At 45.2% G+C, this 20,112-nt stretch overlaps 1 protein-coding gene across 1 annotated transcript in view; it reads right to left on the bottom strand.

The window, feature by feature from the left end:
- ADGB (androglobin) overlaps positions 1-20,112 on the bottom strand; it is a 738,031-nt gene that overhangs the window by 51,554 nt on the left and 666,365 nt on the right. The window contains exon 31 of the mRNA XM_030198035.1: positions 11,898-12,062. Coding sequence (XP_030053895.1) covers positions 11,898-12,062 — 165 coding nt within the window. The remainder of the gene's footprint in view (positions 1-11,897; positions 12,063-20,112) is intronic.

The following is a 20,112-nucleotide window of genomic DNA, read 5'->3' as shown; positions in this document are numbered from 1 at the left end:
CTCTCTGCTTAACCTTAAGACACAAAGCAACTTTTACCTTACCTGGGAAGGATATATTAACACATTGTCTCACAGGGCGAGGAGTCATATTATTAATAAACTTGGAGCATTGTCTAAGCTTCCCTCGGCGACTAATGGAAACTGAATGGGAATAGGGACTTTTCTTACTACCTTTTAGAAATTGGGAAAGAACAGTAGAGCAGACCTAGGAGGGGGGAGGGAGGGTTTAGGAGGGGGGTAGAAGCTCATTTGGAGGTACATTAGCCTTTTTTCCAGTCTGTTAAAGACATCTTCCGGGGAGGGGTAGGAGGGCCATCAGAACACAGGCCCCCTGGCTCTCTTACGGAGGGGAGTAAGACCCCACATTTTTGCTTGTTTTTAGTTCAATGCTTTTGATTGTGCAATGTAAAGCTGACACCTGAAAGTGGTTATACTTCGGGGGTTAATGCATTTGAATATATGTTGTCAATTGGTAGAAGGAAAGAGATGGGGGAAAGGAGTTGTTGATAAATTGTAGTTAATAGACCCTGTTGAATAAAATGTTAACTATTAGTAACATAAAAAGGGGGGGGGGGGGGGAATAAAGTTAAAAGATTAATGAAGATGAGTAATATCGCACAACTATTGTACTTAGTGTATGTTGGTTGATTGTACTGATACTTACATTATGTAAACACCATTTTTGTGCTTCATTAATAAAAACTGTTGAAACCTAAATACTGGTGTATACATGTGCATTTTTCACCAAACACATATAAACACCAAAATTCTGGCTACACACTATTCTATAAAAATGCACCTACCTGCTGTAATATGTAGTTGGAAGATGGGCATACACATGGGCAGCATTTTGGCAGAGTGCCTAGTTACAATGTGTAAATTATTGAATACCATAATTTATGCAGCTCTAAGGCTGATGTCAAGTGCTCATGCTTAAATTACAGGTGCATAGTTTACTTGCTATGCTAGTATTCTATAAAGGAAAGTAGGCACCTGTTATAGATCTGCCCTCAACAAATCTGTGCTGAAGACCTCAATGGGCATCCCAACGTTCCCCTTTTGCTCCATTTTCTCCACTTGAATCATCAGTTTCTCCTGTCAGCTTGTAGCTCTGAGGGGCAATACTGCCTTTCACCCCTCGGTCACACAGGGTGGCAAGGATATGAACATCTTCCTTGGTGATGGGTTTCAACCTATTTTCCACTTGCATACATATGCAATCCAGAAACAATGCCTCTGTTTTCAGTTCCTCTCACTCCTGAAATGCCTTTAACCTTGCCTTCAGGTTATTCACTATTGGGATGACAAGACCAGGGTAGGCCCTATGATCTGCTGGTCTGAGTTATATACATCTAAGCAGTGGTGTGCTGGTAAATGTTTAACAGGCTCTCTCCCCGGTCCCCCTCTGCGCCCCACCCCCCAAATTGCAGAGCTGGCTATAGCCGGGGAGAGAGCCTGGGGGGGGGGGGGGGGCGGCAATGCATTCCTCCAGGAAAAAAAAATTAAATGATCCCAGGTTCCAATCTAATTCATGTTTAATGTGCGATAAAATGCCATAAATAAGTAAATAAATGTAAACTTTTAATGTTGAGCACCTGATTCTCAAAGTGAACATATTCCAAACACTATAATGAAAATAAAATGATTATTTCTACCTTCGTTGTCTGGTGACTGTTTTTCTGATCATGCTGGCCCAGTATCCGATTCTGCTGCTATCTGTCCTCTTAACTCCGTTTCCAGGGCTTCCTTTCCATTTATTTCTTTCCTTTCCTCCTTTTTCATTTCTGGTCCTCAGCTTCTGCCTATTTTCTTCATCTATGTGCAGTTTTTCTCCTCTCTTCCTTTCCCCTCATCCCATCTCCTTCCTCACTCTTCCTTTCCCTCCATCCATGTCCAGCATTTCTTCTCTCTCCTCCTCTCCCCTGCCCTCCATCCACCCATGTCAGCGACCTTCTCTCCCCTGCCCTCCATCCACACATGTCCAGCGACCCCTCCCTCCCCCTGCCCTACATGCACCCATACCCAGTGACCCTCCTTTCCCCTGCCCTCCATCCACCTATGTCCAGCAGTGACCCTCCTCTCCCCTGCCCTGCATGCACCCATACCCAGCGACCCTTCTCTCCCCTAATTCATGTTTAATGTGCGATAAAATGCCATAAATAAGTAAATAAATGTAAACTTTTAATGTTGAGCACCTGATTCTCAAAGTGAACATATTCCAAACACTATAATGAAAATAAAATGATTATTTCTACCTTCGTTGTCTGGTGACTGTTTTTCTGATCATGCTGGCCCAGTATCCGATTCTGCTGCTATCTGTCCTCTTAACTCCGTTTCCAGGGCTTCCTTTCCATTTATTTCTTTCCTTTCCTCCTTTTTCATTTCTGGTCCTCAGCTTCTGCCTATTTTCTTCATCTATGTGCAGTTTTTCTCCTCTCTTCCTTTCCCCTCATCCCATCTCCTTCCTCACTCTTCCTTCCCCTCCATCCATGTCCAGCATTTCTTCTCTCTCCTCCTCTCCCCTGCCCTCCATCCACCCATGTCAGCGACCTTCTCTCCCCTGCCCTCCATCCACACATGTCCAGCGACCCCTCCCTCCCCCTGCCCTACATGCACCCATACCCAGTGACCCTCCTTTCCCCTGCCCTCCATCCACCTATGTCCAGCAGTGACCCTCCTCTCCCCTGCCCTGCATGCACCCATACCCAGCGACCCTTCTCTCCCCTCCATCCACCCATGCCCAGCGACTCCCTTCTCTCCCCTGCCGCCCCCTCCCGAGTTGTTCAGCAAATTCTCCTCCCTCCGGATCCGGTCCCTCACCGACTCCTTGTCCTTCTAATTCTTCGGGGCAGGCAGTCATGCCTGCCCGCTGCTGGTTCGCACTTCAAAATGGCCACCTCTCGCGAGGCCACCTCTGGAAGTCTCGGTGGCCATTTGTAAAGCACGAATCGGCAGTGGGGGAGAGTCAGCTGGCAGGCAAGACTGCCTGCCCCGAAGAATTAGAAGGACAAGGAGTCGGTGAGGGACTGGATCCGGAGGGAGGAAGGAGAGCCAGAGCCGGCTCGCGATTTTTAACAACCGGCTCGCAAGTCGGTAGAAAGTTTAACAATCGGCTCTTGCAAGCCGGTGCGAGCTGGCTCCAGCACACCACTGCATCTAAACCTGTACCTTGAGCCATAGAAGGTTAAGTGACTTGCTCAAAGTCACAAGGAGTTGCAGTGGGAATCAAACCCAGTTCCCCTGGTTCTCAGACCACTGCACTAGCCATCAGGCTACTTCACCACTTCATGGGCCCCAGTAGGCTACCATCTATCACTTGGGCGTGCTGCACAGCCCACCTGTACCCTCTTTTTATCAGCTGTAACACTTTCAATATCTGATGCCTTTGCTGGGAATCACACACATAAGAATTCATTTGAACAGGTATCTGCCAAAACCTGCTCCAGTAATGTCTCAGGAGTGAACACCATGTGTCTCCTTCTCTGCTCCGTTGGCTTTCTCCATGGACATGTAGGATGAGTCAGTCATGTGTAGGTGACATCATCCAATGGTGCAGTGGATATTAAGTTGTTCTCCTAGATCTCAAAGAGATCTTTTGAAAAGTTCTCTCTGAACATGCATGCACAGCCCTCCACCCTAGAAAGAAGCCACTTCCTGTCTCAGTCTGTTTAATCAACTGGAACCAATGGATGAATTTCCCTCCTGGTCTCTCATTCACCAGCTTCATCTCAAGACCACTGTAAACCTCAAATCAGGTATAAATGTGCCCAAACTGAAAGAAATGCATCAGTTCTGTGTAGGATTGCCAACTGTCCAGTTTTGAGCCAGTCTAGCTAGTTTTTCAAAGGTCAGGCCAGCTTGGTAGACCCCTAAAACCAGCAATACAAAAAAATGAGGTTTTAAAAAAAATCTGACATCACAGTTCCTCTCTTTCCCCTTCCCGGGTCCAGCCAGTGTTTCACTCCATCCCCTTCCCTACTTCCATGCTCCTGAGTCCAGTGTCTCTCCCTCTCCAGCCCCCAGATCCTCCAAACTTCCCTTGATTGTCGGCAGCAGCAGTGATTAAGGCAAACTGTTTGGATGGAATCAGAGCCTTCCTTCTGCTGCATCCCACCTCTTGTGAAGTAACTTCCTGCTTTCACACAGGTGGGAAGCAGCAGAAGAAAGGCCCTGATGCTGGCCAGAGCAGTCTACCTTAATTGCTGTCGCTGTCAGTGATTGAGGCAACTTTGGAGGATCTGGAGGGAGTGGGGGGGGGGGGGGGTGAGGGAGAGATGCTGAACTTGAGGGAGCAGGGAAGGAAGAGAAAGAGGTGAGATGGGGGGGTGCTAGGGGGAGATGGAGATGTGCTATACCTGGGAGGGGGAATAGAGGGAGATGGAGATATGCTGGACCTGTTGGGAATGAGGAGAAAGAGACCAGACTGGGGGATGGGAAGAGGAGGGAAGAAATGCCGGACCCTGGAAGGGGGACAAGAAGGAAGACTGGGTTGGGGGTGGAACAGAGGAGGAGAGATGCTAGAATCACAGACTCCATCCTGTTTATATCAAGAACATAATATTTGCCATACTGGGTCAGACCGATGATCCACCTGACCCAGTATCCTTTTTCCAACAGTGGCCAATCCAGGTCACAAGTACCTGGCATAAACCCAAATAGTAGCAGCATTCCATGTTGCTAATCCCAGGGCAAGCAGTGGCTTCCCCCCATGTCTACATCAATAACAGACTATGGACTTTCCCTCCAGGAACTTGTCCAAACCTTTTTAAAACAAGATATGCTAACTGCTGTTACTACAGCCTCTGGCAACGAGTTCAAGAACTTAACTATTCTTTGAGTGAAAAAATATTTCCTCCTATTTGCTTGTTTTAGAAGTACAGTGCAATCCACTTAAGTGCAAGGGTGTGGGACCAAAGAAATGCATGCAGTTAACCAGAGCATGCACTTAACCGTTGTGACCCAAAGAAGCTTGACATCTGATAAACATATGTACAGTACTGTTTATTATACGTACAGTATACAGTCTCCGTAACTGACATTAGGCTTACTTGAAGTAATCAGTTATAGTCCTCTGTAAATCTTGGGTCTGTGAGTTTCATAGACTACGCCTGCCAGATGGTACAAACTGTCATAGCACTGACATCCAGTGGCCTCCAGATAGGCCCGCACGGTGTTGAGACTCTCCAGTGCTCTTGCAAAAGTGACAGGAGGAGGTTGTTGAATTTCATCAGCATATGCCTCGCTGCTCATTTCATCATCTGTTCCATCGTCAGCCGTTGCTGCTGGCATGTAGGCACATATCTCGACATCAGTGCTATCTTCAGCTTTTCGTAGATCATAATCAACAGCTACGTAGTGATGGAACTCCTTTTCAGTAACACCAGATGGGGTGTCAATAAACTCTTCATCTGACGCGTTTGCAACAGCTGCATCTGTTTCGTCCCTCTCCACATCCTTAACAAAGCTTGCCCGCTTGTAGCAGTTCACAATGGTTGCCTGTGTAACATGATTCCAGGTTACTTTCTGCATATGTAGGGAATCCAACAGTGATAGATTATGAGCCAGTTCAACAGCACATTTATCCTTGCCAGTCTGGTCATCCATAACGCTCATCAGACGACATAGCACAAGAGCCCGATAATGTTGTTTGAAATTGGCTATTATGCCCTGATCCATAGGTTGGATCAGAGAGGTAGTGTTTGGTGGCAGGAAGACCACCTTGACTTCAGACAGCCTGACATCATCCCTGTGTGCAGCACAATTATCACAAAGCAGCAAAATCTGATGCTTTTGTGCCCACATTCTAGTGTCTAACTTCTTTAGCCACTGCTTCCAAATTTCCCCAGTCATCCATGAATTTGCATTAGCCTCGTATGACACAGGTAGTCGCTTAACTTTCTTGAAGCAATGGGGCTGTTTGCTCTTTCCAATGACGTGGGGTTCCAACTTCACTCCCATCCATATTGCAGCAAAGGAGGGTCGTCAGTCGGTCCTTCGACGTTTTACCTCCAGTAGTTTTGGCATGTTTGAATGCAAGTGTTCCATCAGGAATCGCTCACCAGTAGAGACCGTTTTTGTCAGCATTGAAAATGTCAAGAGGTGCAAACTCTTTCAAGATGGTAGGAAGAACTAAAACAACCCAATTTTCAGCACCAAAGTCATCAGCATCTTGTTTCTCACCATGCTGTTTCTTGAATTTTATGTTCCTCTCCTTCCATCTTTCCAACCATCCAACAGTGGCTTTGAATTCAGTTAGTCCAAGACTTTCAGCTAGCTGGTTAGCTTTCTCCATAAGCAGTGGACCACTGACAGGAAACTGTCTGTTCCTGACTCGAGAAAACCACTGAAGAGCATCTTCTATCTCCACAGCTTTTCCCGCCCGTTTTCGTTTCCGTTGTGGATTTGTATTGTTTTGCCAGTCTTCCAGAAGCTGATCTTTCTACTTCAAGACAAGTGAAATTTGACTGGGATTGACACCATATTCTTTAACAATAGATGCTTGACTTTGTTTTCTAATTTTTTAAGAACTTCTATTCGTTCAGCCAGTGTTAAAGTCTTACAGTTCCACCGTGACGATGACGACCCCAGTGTATGCTCTAACAACATTCTTTTGCTTATTCTGCCTGTGGCAGTTAAAGAGGCAGTAAATTTGAAATCTCGTTGGTTGTCACGTGCCAATCGGCTTCCATATTCCATGCACGCGCTTATGCGGAATCTTTCCTGCAGAGGAGCGGTCTTGAACCATGCAAATAAGCGAATCTTGCACTTATCAGTGGTGTGCTAAACCGAAGTTTGTCCCCATAGAAATTGATGGTGCCAAAAACGTGACTGAAGTACGGCATGCAGTAAAACAGAGCATGCGCTTATCCGACATGCACTTAAATGGAGTGTACTGTATTTCCATATAATTTCATTCAGTGTCCCCTGGTCTATGTAGTTTTTGAAAGAGTGAAAAGTCAATTCAATTTTACCCATTCTATACCACTCAGAATTTTGTAGACCTCAATCATATCCCCTTCTCAGCCATCTCTTTTCTTTGAACATTTTCTAATTCCGCTATATCTTTTTTGAGACATGGCAACCAGAATTAAACACAATTGACTTGAACTCAAGATGAGATTGGACCATGGAGCGACACAGAGGCATTATAGTATTCTTGGTCTTATTTACCATTCCTTTCCTAATAATTCCTAGCATCCTGTTTGCTTTTTTGGCCACCACCACACACTGGGCAGAACATTACAGCGTAGGGTGAGGACCCCCAAGGTGATCCATAGCATCAGGTAACTATGATTTGGATTATTCTTCCCAATGTGCATCACTTTGCATTTGTCCACATTAAAATTCATCTGCCAATTGGATGCCCAGTCTTCCAGTTTCCTAAGGTCTTCCTGCAATTTTTCATAGTCTGATTGTGTTTTGACAACTTTGAGTAGTTTTGTGCCAACTGATAATTTAATCACCTCACTTGACTTTCCAATTTCCAGTCCCAGTACAGATCCCCGTGACATGCCACTACTCACTCTCCTCCACTGAGAAAAATGGCCATTTAAACCTACCCTCTGTTTTCTGTCCAATATCCAATTCCTAATCCACAACAGAACATTGCCTCCTATCCTATGACTCTTTAATTTTCTCACAAGTCTCTCATGAGGAACTTTGTCAAAAGCTTTCTGAAAATCTAGTTACACTATCAAGCTTATAATCGAAAGTGATCGCCGGCCATCTTCCGACACAAATCGGGAGATGGCAGGTGATTTCTTAAAAGCGGCGAAATCGGTATAATCAAAAGCAGCATTTTTGACAGCATCGCCGCTTTCCCCGTCGCTTCGCCGGCGAAAGTTCAAGGGGGCATGTCGGTAGATTAGCAAAGGCGGGACATAGGCGGGCATGGGCGTGGCTACCAGATGGCCGGCTTTCGGCGATAATGGGAAAAAAAAAAGCCGTTAAGCAGTATGTCGCCGGCTTTACTTGGTCCTTTTATTTTCACGACCAAACCTCAAAAAGGTGCCCCAACTGACCAGATGACCACTGGAGGGAATGGGGTATGACCTCCCCATACTCTCCCAGTGGTCACCAATCCCCTTCCAAACTAATAAAATAAAACTAAAAACCTTTTTTGCCAGCCTGTATGCCAGCCTCAAATGCCGTACCCACCTCCATGACAGCAGAATGTGTTGTATCCTCCGACAGCCTTTCCCTGGTTGCGATGTGGCTCTCAGGTGAGTGTGACACCTTTTCTGTTAGGTGCCCTGCAGAGTCACATTAGCAATGCATTGTGGTGGGTGTAGGGTACTGGGCTCTACTCCCATGGTGCTTTTCCCCCCTGCTAACTGGGTCAGAGTGTGCCCTGTTTTGTTCCTGTTCCATGCGGTACTGGCCATTTTTGTAAGCCAGTTTTAGTTCCCTTTCCTGTGTTACCCACGTTAGAGAACGTAGTTCTTACCTTGAATGGTGCTGAAAGAGGGCATTGTACACCACTGTGCCAGCTCTGACCTACTGCTAATCTTAGTACCAGGGGACTCTTTGCCAGTGGGGCACAACCTCTGATCTGCAGTTAACTGTGAGTAAACGTGGTTATTTCAAGAAAGGACTTTTTCAGAGATATTAGTCTTCAGGTGTGAACTGGTGTGCCAAAGTTATACAGCAGCAATAAGTCCTAGAGGCTGTATGCAGGTCCCTGGAGCAATTTTAGTGGGTGCAATACATTTGTGGGTAGTAGGTTTTGGGGGGGGGGGGGGGTTGGGGGGGGGGGCTCAGCTCCCAAAGTAAGGGAGCTATGCACGTGGGAGCTTTTTTGAAGTCCACTGCAGTGACCCCTAGGGTGGCTGGTTGGTGTCCTGGCATGTCAGGGGGGGCCAGTGCACTAAAAATGCTGGCTCCTCCCACGGCCAAATGCCTTGAATTTGGCCGGGGTTTGAGATGGCCGACAACTTTCCATTATCGCTGAAAAACAAACCCGGCCATCTCAAACCCAGCGAACTCCATGGCATTTGACCGGGCTAAACCGTATTATCGAAAAAAAAGATGGCCGGCCATCTTTTGATAATACGGTTCCGGCCAGCTGTAGCGCCGCCGCCAACATAGATCGCCGGCGATCTATTTGGCCGGCGACGTTCAATTATGCCCCTCTATATCAACTGCCTCACCTTTATCCACATGTTTATTCATGCTTTCAAAGAAACAAAGCAAACTGGTGAGGCAAGACTTCCACTGGCTGAACCCATGCTGACTCTGTCCCATAAAACCATGTTGTGTTCCGAAATTTTCTTCTTTATATTAGTTTTCACTATTTTGCCCGGCACTTGCTTACTGGTCTGTAATTTTGCGGATCACCCCTGGAACCCTTCTTAAAAATTGGCATTACATTGGTCACCCTCCAATCTTCAGGTACTTTGGACAATTTTAACGACAGGTTACAGATCACTAATAGCAGATCTGCAATTTTATGAGTTCTTTCAGTAACCTGGGATGTATACTATCTGGTCCAGGTGATTTATCCCTCTTTAACTTGTTGATTTGGCTCAGCATGTCTTCCAGGTTCACCGAGATCTTTCAGTTCCTCCGCATCATCACCCCTGAAAACATCTTCTTTCATAAAGTCCGAAGCAAAGAATTCATTCAGTTTCTCCACCATTGCCTTGTCCTTCCAGAGTGCCCTTTTGCTCCTTGATGATCTAATGGTAACATGGATTCCCTCACAGGCATTCTGCTTCTGATGTACCTGAAAAAGGTGTTACTATAAATTTTTGTCTCCTTGGCAAGTTTTTCTTTAAAATCTTTTAGCCTTCTTTATCAAAGCTTTGCATCTATCTTGACAGTGCTTATGTTGCTTCTTATTTTCTTCATTTTGGGTCTTTTTTTTCTATTCTTTGAATGATGTTCTTTTGGCTCTAAAAGCCTCTTTCACTTTACCTTTTAACCATGCTGGCTGTTTGCTCTTCTTTCTAGCTTTGTTAATACATGGAATACATCTGTTCTGGGCTTCCACAATGGTATTTTTAAACAACATCCATGCCTGATTTAAAGTCCTAACCTTTTGGGCTGAAACTTCTAGGTTTTGTTATTGTTAACCAGTTTCTCATTTTATCTTAATTGCCCTTTCAAAAATTAAATGCTGCTACAGTAGATTTCCTTGGTGACTTCACTCCAGATATCAGTTCAAATTTTATCATGTTATGATCACTGTTTCCCAATGGACCCATCTTTTTGAAAGTGTGGTCTCTAGAACTGTACACAACATCCTATCGGCCCTGTTTACTAAGCAGTGCTAAGGGCACATTAGCATTTTTCACGAATGCTATTAATAGGACGAGGTAAATGCTAAGTTGCCCATAGGAACGTATAGGCAACTCTAGTGTTTAGTGCGCGCTAATTTTAGCTCATGCTAAAAATGCTAGTGCGGCTTAGTAAACAGGGCCCTAAATGAGGTCTCACCAGATTCTTACACAGGGGTATCACCACCTACTGGCCAATCCTCTCAGTATATAGCCAAGCATTCTTCTAGCTTTCATGTTGCCTTTTCTACCTGTTTGGCCACCTTAAGATCATCACATATGTTCATACGCAAGTTCCGCTGATGTCCAAAAGTTCTTTACTCCCTAAAATGTACCATTCTCTGAGGTGTTTGCAGCCCAAATGCATGAACCTGTTTTTTTTTAGCATTAGATGTTTCCTGCCAAATTCCACGATGCTATGCAGTAAGTGCCAGTCCTGAGTTTCTAATCAAACATATAAACGGCGAGTGACCGTACTCACTCGCAAATGCGCAGTAGAGACCTTCTCTGCCCCGCCCCCACGTCAATACGTGATGACGGGGGGTGGAACACAGAGGGTCTGTACTGTGCATTGCTGAGGGAGGGACACCGCCGTCTAACGCTCCCCCCACCCGAGTCGCCGCCGCCACCCACCTTCTACCCGGTCGGGCCCTCGCTCCACTATTGAAACAGCAAGGGTCCGGGAACGCAGCACTGAGCTCTGCTGAGCTGCCGACATCGCCCTTCCTTCTTCTTCTCTGCCTCTGTCCCGCCCTCGACGACGTTACGTCACACGAGGGCGGGACAGGCAGAGAAGAAGAATGAAGGCCGACGTCGGCAGCTCAGCAGAGCTCAGTGCTGCGTTCCCGGACCCTCGCTGTTTCAATAGCGGAGCGAGGGCCCGGCCGGGTGGAAGGTGGGTGGTGACGGCTCGGTGGGGGGGGCGCGAACTCCGAGGGGGAGGGGCAGCGGCGAACTCGGCGGTGGGGGCGGGCCTTTCAACCCCCCCTTCCTATAATAGCCCGTTTTTATGGGCTCAAAGTCTAGTACTTATATAAAAGGATCTATGAAGATTACAGGTGTTGGTAATGGGCTAAGGTATTTTTGATTATTGATGAAAGTTCTCTATGATTAAAAAAAAAAGAGTTGCATCACTTGAAGCTATGAGTATAATATAAGTGGCAGAATTTACAAATGTAAGTAGTGATCATGCAAACAATATGTATTGCCAAGTCTTAAAATGTATATGTCAGATTTTCAAAAGCTGGAGGTTCAAGGGGAGCCAACTAAGAAGCAAAGATAAAAAATGCAATTTTTTTGGATTTTTTTTTTTAATGACAGAGAGGTTAGAAAATTGCACCCTCATCATTCCTCCAAACCTCAGGTCCAAACAAGTTTACATTAATGCAGGTGTAAATTCAGACTTCTATGTTTTTTTAAAATAAATGTATTCCCTTTGCAATATAGGAAATATATGCATTCCTCTCATGCTCAGCCGAACTACATCTAGAACACCGTCTTTGAAAACTGGGCAAGCTTCAGTCATACATGTGTAATAACAGATTTTCTAAATCAGCACACTGGGCCATGTGGAAATGACACACAAGCCTTCTTAAATAATCTCCTAAAGCTCTTAGTTACCTTTACTGATCTCCCTGGTTCTGTGGACTCCCATGCTTGTTTCATGGCTTTAATATCATCTATTCTTTCTGTATCTTTCTTCAGTTCCAGTGCATCTGCTTCGCTCTGTTCAGTGACCACACGCAATATCCAGTGTGGTTTGGTTGTGTCAATATGCTGGAAAGCCTATAAAGGAGCATTTTAGGAAGCATAGAACAATGAGTATCCAACCCCCAAATCCCTTTTACTACTTTATCTGCATGTAAAACTGCAGGCCAATGTATTAAGTTGTGATTTTTAAAAAAAGTTTTTGAAAGTGAGGCTTCTTGCTCAAAAACATTTAACAATTCCTTGAAATGTGCAAAAAAGGCAACGTTTTGGAGTATTCAAGCAAAGTTCCACTTATGAAAAAAATTGCAGACTTCCTCTTTTCTTGGTGGTAAATAGTTTGCAGTGCACTTTGATCACTATGCACGAAAATTCAAGTTCATAAATAATGAGCCACTGAGATGTAAACCCATGCAAAACAGCTCATTATTTATACCTCCATAGCTGTCCCCATTACTACATTTCACATCAAACTTTACTACCCAGATCATTTGTATGGGTAGCAAAATCTTGAGTGAAACGGCAAACACTGACAGGAAACCCAGCAGATTAGTCCATTAGCCCAAAGGTTAGATGTTAAAAAGTGAATAAAAGAACCTGCTATATTTCCCCTCTAAAATTACTGTTTATACATGCAATTAGTGGCATCAAGCACATGTATATGACTATTGAGTTACACGTGCAATCTCCAAACTTTGTCCCAGGGAATGCATACTTTCCAGACAGTTAAACATATAAGTATATACTTTTACATGTGTGTATGACAGTAAAATTTGCATAGCTTGTAGAAAGCCTTTCTAAAATTGCCCTCCACAGTGCTAAGGCTAAGAAGATGAATTTATTTTAAAAAGAAAAGTATAACAAGTGGTAAACTACTTGGTTTTCTGAGAAACCACTGCCAACTAATATAATCACTGTACTCCAGAAAGTGAATACAAATATGTAACACATGAAAAAAGACAATTTTACTAAGAAAAAGCACTTAACACAGTGAGTAGAAATATGTGAGGATCCATCAGTAACAAAAGGTAAGGAAGAAACAGAATTTGCGAAGAGAAAAAGCTCTTCAAGGAATTATATCAGCAGGGGAGGACCTTTTGCGATACCAGCACTGGCGTCCCTGAATAAGAAATTTTTGAAACAGGAACTCCTGTAGGACGTTGGAAACTTTCAGTGTATTAGCGACTAAGCTGAAAACACAGATAATCTGCTCCTGTTAGCTTCATATCCTCCAATGCTTCGAATTCACTACTGTTATCATTTTTGTGTATTCGGTTTGGGTTATTTTTCCATGGGGCAAAAATTGTACCCTTGGATAAGAGGGTCCTAAATTATTGTGATATTTATTGAAAAGACACACGTATTTTTGTGTAATTGGGTTTATTTCACGTCACTTTAATGTAGTGTTTTTTCACACATATTTAGAGCCTTATTTACAGAGCTTTGTGGTGAGCTGCATTAATGGCAAGTCTCACCGATTCCAAATGTTCGACTGTGGATACAGCCTATACTGAACTCTCTTTGGCTCTTCACAAAAGAGTATTTTATTATATCCTATATAATAAAAAGCACCTCCAATGTTCTGAAGCTGACTCCTTGGCAGTGAAAGTTTGAAGGTTTCATGCTGCCTCTAACGCTGTATCCATCTCCTGAATTGACGTCACGAACTTCCAGGTCCGTCACAAACAGTACTGACCAACCACAGGATAGCAGCACGAGGCACAAACTCAACGTCTATAGTCTTTCCTTCGAGGTCGTTCCCTCAGAGTCCTGCCCTCGCAGAAAGAGGAAATGACGTCAGCAGACGGGACTCAGGTCGAAGGGAAGGCTACAGATAGACAGGGCTTTCAAAGACATGGCCTCTTTGATGGAGGTAAACAGGGGAACGAGGAGAATCGATAGGTGGCTGGAGGGAGGGGGGGCAGGGGACAGAGGAGACACACTCGCACCCAACGGTCTCACTCTCTCTCTGCCACACACACACACACTCGTACATTCACTCTCACACACACAGTCACTCTCACACATATACACTCCGAGAAAAACCTTGCTAGTGCCCGTTTCATTTGTGTCAGAATTGGGCCTGTTTTACTAGTTATATTATGTTACATACTCATATGTGTGCTTTTCAGTAAATATTGGTCTTTATTTAAAAGGGATTGACTTTTTTTCTGGGTTTGATCTCCTTGAGGGATTCTAGTTAGTATTAGTAAATGTATAAATACAGCAGGAAATTCAAAGTATCACTCCAGGAACCATTTGTTGATCAAAACTAGACACATGAATGGTTAAGGAGAGGTTGAATTGAAACCTAAGGATGATAGATTGACAATTGCAGCCCGGAGTGGTGGATTACGGACAAGATGGTTTACAGAAAGCATAGAAAAAATTGTTGCAACAGACATCTATAGATTCTATAAGAAATTGCTGGAATGGTCTCTCAATCTTGTAACTGGCTGTGAAGTTCTGATGGCAGAAAATCTCTATATAGAAAGGCATAACAAAGTGGTCCATCTCATCCATTAGAAACTTTGTAAATACTACAACATTGCTGTACTGGAAAAGCACTGGGATCATGACCTTAAGAGAATAATGGAGAATGAAGAGGGTATGATCCCATAGGACATCCCCAATCCCCATTCTGGCCAACAAAAAGGTGAGTGCCAGGAAACCGGACATAGTGGTGAAAGAGAAAAACATCAGAATGGCCTTGATTATGGAGGTGTCAGTCCCAAACAACTATTCTGTGAATTGTGTAGAGAGAGAAAAGATTTTCATGTACCACAAAATGCAGTCTGAGATCACGAAAATGTGGCAGAAAGATACAGAAAAATTTCCCATTGTTTTAAGTGCCATAGGCCTGATTAAAAGGAAATTCCAGGTAAAGGGTCACGGATTTGATATACTGCCTTTCTGTAGTACAACCAAAACGGTTTATATTTATTACTAGTAAAAAAAGGCCCGTTTCTGTTAGAAATGAAACAGGCACTAGCAAGGTTTTCGAAGTGTATGTTTCAGAAAGAGTGTGTGTGTGAGAGATGGAGCGTGTGTGTCAGAGAGAGAATGTGAGAGAGAGACAGAGTGTATGTGTTTGTGTGAGAGAGAGAGTGTGTGAGAGACAGTGTTTGTTTTTCTGTGTGACACTGTGTGAGAGAGGGACAAAGACAGTGAGTGTGTCAGTGAGAGTGTATGTGAGAGACAGACAGAGAGTGAGTGACTGAGTGTGTGGTGTGAGGAACCCCCTCACCCCCTCCCTCTCCCTCTCCCCTGCCCCCTTGCAGCCAGCCATGTGCAGCGACCCTCCTCTCCCCCTGTCCCCCCTGCAGCCACCCATGTCCATCAATCCTCCTCTCCCCCTGCTGCGTCCTTCCTGTCTCCCCTGCTCCCCCTGCAGCCACCCATGTGGTCTCAGGACCCCCTCCTCACCATCCCTCCTCTCCCCCTGCAGGCACGCATGTGCAGCGTCCCTCCTCTCTCCCCTATCCCCCCTGCAGCCAGCCATGTCCAGCGACCCTTCTGTCCCCCTGCCCCCCTGCAGCTACCCATGTCCAGCAACCCTCCTCTCCTGTACAGCCACCCATGCCTGAGGACGCTCCTCTCCTTTATCCCTGGCCCACCCATGTTCATCGACCCACCTGTCCCCCCTCATGACCAGCAACCCTTCTGTCCCCCTGCCCGCCCTGCAGTGTCTGTCCTGTATCCCCTGTCCCCCCTGCAGGCACCCATGTGGTGTGTGGAGCCCCATCCCCATCTCCCTCTTCCCTGCCCCCCTGCCCCCCCTGCAGTCACCCAAGTCCAGTGACCCTCCCCTCTCCCTGCTCCCTTCCAGCCACCCATGTCCAGCGAGACCCCCCTTCCCCCCCCGGCACAGCACCCAAAGAAATCCCCTTGTCCCCCCCCCCTTTGCACATCACCCGACCCCCCCACCCCGGCGCATCACCAAGCCCCTCCCCCCACCCTCATCGACCCCCTCGCCACCCGCAACCATTAATACAAACTCTGTCTGGCGGCTGCTGCTTCTCCTATTCAGCAGCAGCAGCAGCCGGTACATAAAGAACACACCAGAAAAAAGAACGTTCTCTTAAAAAGCACCTCCGTAGACAACCATGTCATGTTGGCAGACATCTCTGCATGCGCTCCTCCTCTCCCCCCTGACGTCTCGGTGTTTCTCCGGGGCCTTCCTGCAGGGGCACTGACGTTGAGGGGAGAGGAGGAGAGGCTGCAGAGACGTCAGACAATGTGAGATGGTTCTCAACAGAGGTGCGTTTTAGGAGGATTTTTTTTGTTGTTTTCTTTATGTACGGGCTGCTGCTGCTGAATAGGAGAAGCAGCAGCCGCCGGACAGAGTTTGTATTAGCAGTCGCGGGTGGCGAGGCGGTCGATCGGGGGTAGGGGCTTGGTGAAGCGGTGGGGGGAGGGGTTGGGTGATGCGGCGAGGAGGGAAGGGGGGTAGGGGCTTTGTGTTGCGCCCTAGCATGGGTTGTTGTGGCGATGCGGCGGGGGGGGGGGGGCACTTGGAGGTGCACCGTTGAGGCTGTGTGTGTGTGGGGGGGGGGGGGGTGGTGGTTTGCAGGTGGCTTTTGTGTGCGTGTGGTTGGGGAGTTTGGCAGCAGTCTGTAGCGATTCCTAGGCAGGGGGAGGAGTAGGGAAACACGCTGTGCGTGTTTCCCTACTCCTCCCCCTGCCTGGGTCATTGTTTGTTGGAGAGGGTTGCCGGTTGATAGGGGTGCATTTATGGATCCCTGTAGTCTCTGTGTTCCGCCCTCGACGTCATGACGTTTTGACGCGAGGGCGGGGCAGAGAGACATGGTGAGTTGGATGGCTTCACCACCATGAACTAACGAATTCTTTAGGTATTTTGCAGATGGCTTCAGCAGGTTGTCTTCAGAACGTTGAGGTAGCATTTTATGTACAGATGGGGTGTGGCTGAGGGCGGGTCTATGAGTGAGGGTGACTGGTCCTGATAGCCTAGCCTACGAAGACTACAGGATTTTAGTGCTTCTCTGCCTTGGAGTGAGCTTCAGAATGTTCGAGGTGGGATTTATTTATATAGATAAGCAGGTACTTTCTCTGTCTCTAGTGGGCTCATAATCTAAGTTTTCTACCTGGGGCAATGGAGGGTTAAGTGACTTTCCCAGGGTCACAAGGAGCTGCAGTGGGAATCAAATCCAGTTCCCCAGGTTCTCAGCCCACTAAATAACCAGAGACAACAGGCAGTGCCTCAAGTAAAAAATGCACAGATAGTGGCCTGTGGCACTTAAAACAATGGGAAATATTTATATGTCCTTCTGCCACATTTTCTTAAGAATCGAGGGAACCGGTCTGCCCAACAAAATGCATTTCTGAAGCAATTGTTTCTTTAATCCAGTGAGCCACTGTAGCCTTCAAGGCTGCCTCACCTTTTCTAGCAGCTCCAAAGAGAACAAATAATCTGACTTTCTGAACTCACTGGTTCTTTACAAGTAACATTGGTGTAAACTTCAGACATCCAACTTATGATGATGACCGCTACGATCACCTAAGGAAACTGACTGATTGAGGTGGAACGAATTAACAGCTTTATGAAGAAAGGAAGGAACTGACCTGTGAAACACTTTCTCCTTTGAAAAGCCTAAATGGGATATAAACAGGACTGACCCTGCAACTCTGATAGCCTTCTTGTTGAACAGATCATTAACAGAAAAATTGTCTCCAAGGTAAGACCCTTCATCCTGTAAAGGTTCATTGTGTCGAGGCAGACAACACCAAATTAACATCCCAAGGAGACACCACCTGATGTCTAGGAGGTTTGAGCAACTTCATTCCCTTGAAGAACTCCAAGATATCCAGGTGTGTCCTTAAGGTCCACCCCTGTACCAAACCTCTACAACAGGCTACTACTGCTAACTGTACCCTAAGGAATGACAGGGCATTACATCTATCAAAACCATCCTGAAGGAACACTAGCCTTCAAATATCCTCCACATATGTCAAGGATGCATATGCAACAAGGTTGCTATGACTCTTGAGGAGTAACCCCATTTGAGGAACTTAGTCCTTTCAACAGCTAGGCTGTAAGAGAAAATGGAGCTTCATCTTGCATTTGATTGCAGTTATCAAGTAGGCAATGTGATTTAGCCCTATTTGTGAAGATTGCACTTGATGTGATCAGTTGTAAGTCAGTTGTAAGTGGGTGAAAGGCCGACCAGATTCTGTCTGCTTGGGAGCACAGTGGTGAAGGATCATATAGATTAAGAAAATGATCTATTGATGTTAGGCAGTTATTTAGTTCTTGTCTGAGTTTAGTTATTTTCTGCTCGAAATATGATGCTAATTGATCAGCTGTTGGAGTGGGTTCATTTGTAGTAGTTACAGGTTGAGTATTCAATAGCTTATTTACTAGTGTGTAAAGTTTTCATGGATTGACTTTTTTCCACCCATAAGTTTTGAATAGTATGTGGTTTTGCTTTGATAAATCATACTCTTGTATGATTTTAGGATTTTTTTCTAATTAGTCCATTGTTCATTGGATTTGTTTTTCATCCAAATTCTTTGCTTTCTACATTTATGTTTCATTTCTAGGAGGTCTTCGTTAAACTATGGAGATAACTTCTTTTTTGGTCGAGATTTGTTGACCAGAGGAAGATGATGCCCAACTAACAGCCTCATTAGATCTCCATCCAGTCTGGAGCTACCAGCACCACTCATTTCTGATGATTCTCTATTCTCTGCATGACCCTGCCTACCAAGGGCCATGGAGGAAACACAAAGAAAACCTAGCACAGGCCATGGTTGAACCAAGGCATCTATTTCCTTGGAATGCCATTTTCTCCTGTAACTGAAAAATCTGGGAGCTTTGTGTTTTAAAAGGTGGCAATGAGATCCATGATCTAGTATTCCCAATGCTGAATAATGGAATCAAAGATCTCCTCTGACTTACTGTATTCTCCTGGATTCAGGGACTTTCTGCTTAGATAGTCCACTTGAATATTTTCTACCCCCACTATGTGAGATGCTGATAGAGCTAACAGGTAAGTTTACACACAATGCATTATCAGATCAATCTCCTGGGTTATCAGCTGACTTTTTGTTCTTCTTTGATGAATCACATAAGTCACCGATATTGTAATGTCTGAAAATACTAAAAACATAAGAGCAGCCATACTGGGTCAGACCAATGGTCCATCTAGCCCAGTATCCTCTGACCAAAAGTGGCCAATCCAAGTCACAAGTACCTGGCAGAAACCCAATTAGTAGCAACATTCCATGCTACCAATCCCGGGGCAAACAGTGGCTTCCCCCCATGTCCATCTCAATAACAGACTATGGACTTTTCCTCCAGGAACTTGTCCAATCCTTTTTTAAACCAGATACGCTAACCACTGTTACTAAATCCTCTGGCAACAAGGTTCCAGAGTTTAACTATTCTTTGAATGAAAAAATATTTCTTCCTATTTGTTTTTAAAAGTTTTTCCATATAATTTCATTGTGGCCCCAGGTCGTTGTACTTTTTGAAAGAATGAAAAAAATCGATTCACTTTTACCAGTTCTATACCACTTAGGATTCTGCAGACCTCAATCTTTCCCCCCTCAGTCATCTCTTTTCCAAGCAGAAGAGCCCTAACCTCTTTAGGTTTTCCTCATATAAGAGGAGTTCAATCTCCTTTATCATTTTGGTCGCTCTCCTTTGAACTTTTTCTAATTCTGCCATATCTTTGAGACACGGTGACCAGAATTGAACACAGTACTCAAGGTGAGGTCACACCATGAAGCATTACAGGGGCATTATAATATTCTTGGTCTTATTTACCATCCCTTTCCTAACAGTTCTTAGCATCCTGTTTGCTTTTTTACCCGCTGCCGCACACTTGGCAGAAGATTTCAACGTATTGTCTACAATAATACCTAGATCTTTTTCTTGAGTACTGACTCTAAGGTGGATCCTTGCATCAGGTAACTATGATTCTGATTATTCTGCCCAATGTGCATCACTTTGCATTTGTCCACATTAAATTTCATCTGCCATTTGGATGCTTAGTCTTCCAGTTTCCTAAGGCCTTCCTGCAATTCTTCACAATGTGCATGTGTTTGACAACTTTGAATTGTTTTGTGTCATCTGCAAATTTATTCACCTCACTTGACTTTCCGA

Source organism: Microcaecilia unicolor, chromosome 3 (assembly GCF_901765095.1).
Source record: "Microcaecilia unicolor chromosome 3, aMicUni1.1, whole genome shotgun sequence".
Classification (NCBI taxonomy): domain Eukaryota; kingdom Metazoa; phylum Chordata; class Amphibia; order Gymnophiona; family Siphonopidae; genus Microcaecilia; species Microcaecilia unicolor.
Note: the sequence above shows the minus strand (reverse complement) of the source record. Positions and strands in the feature narration are given on the sequence as shown.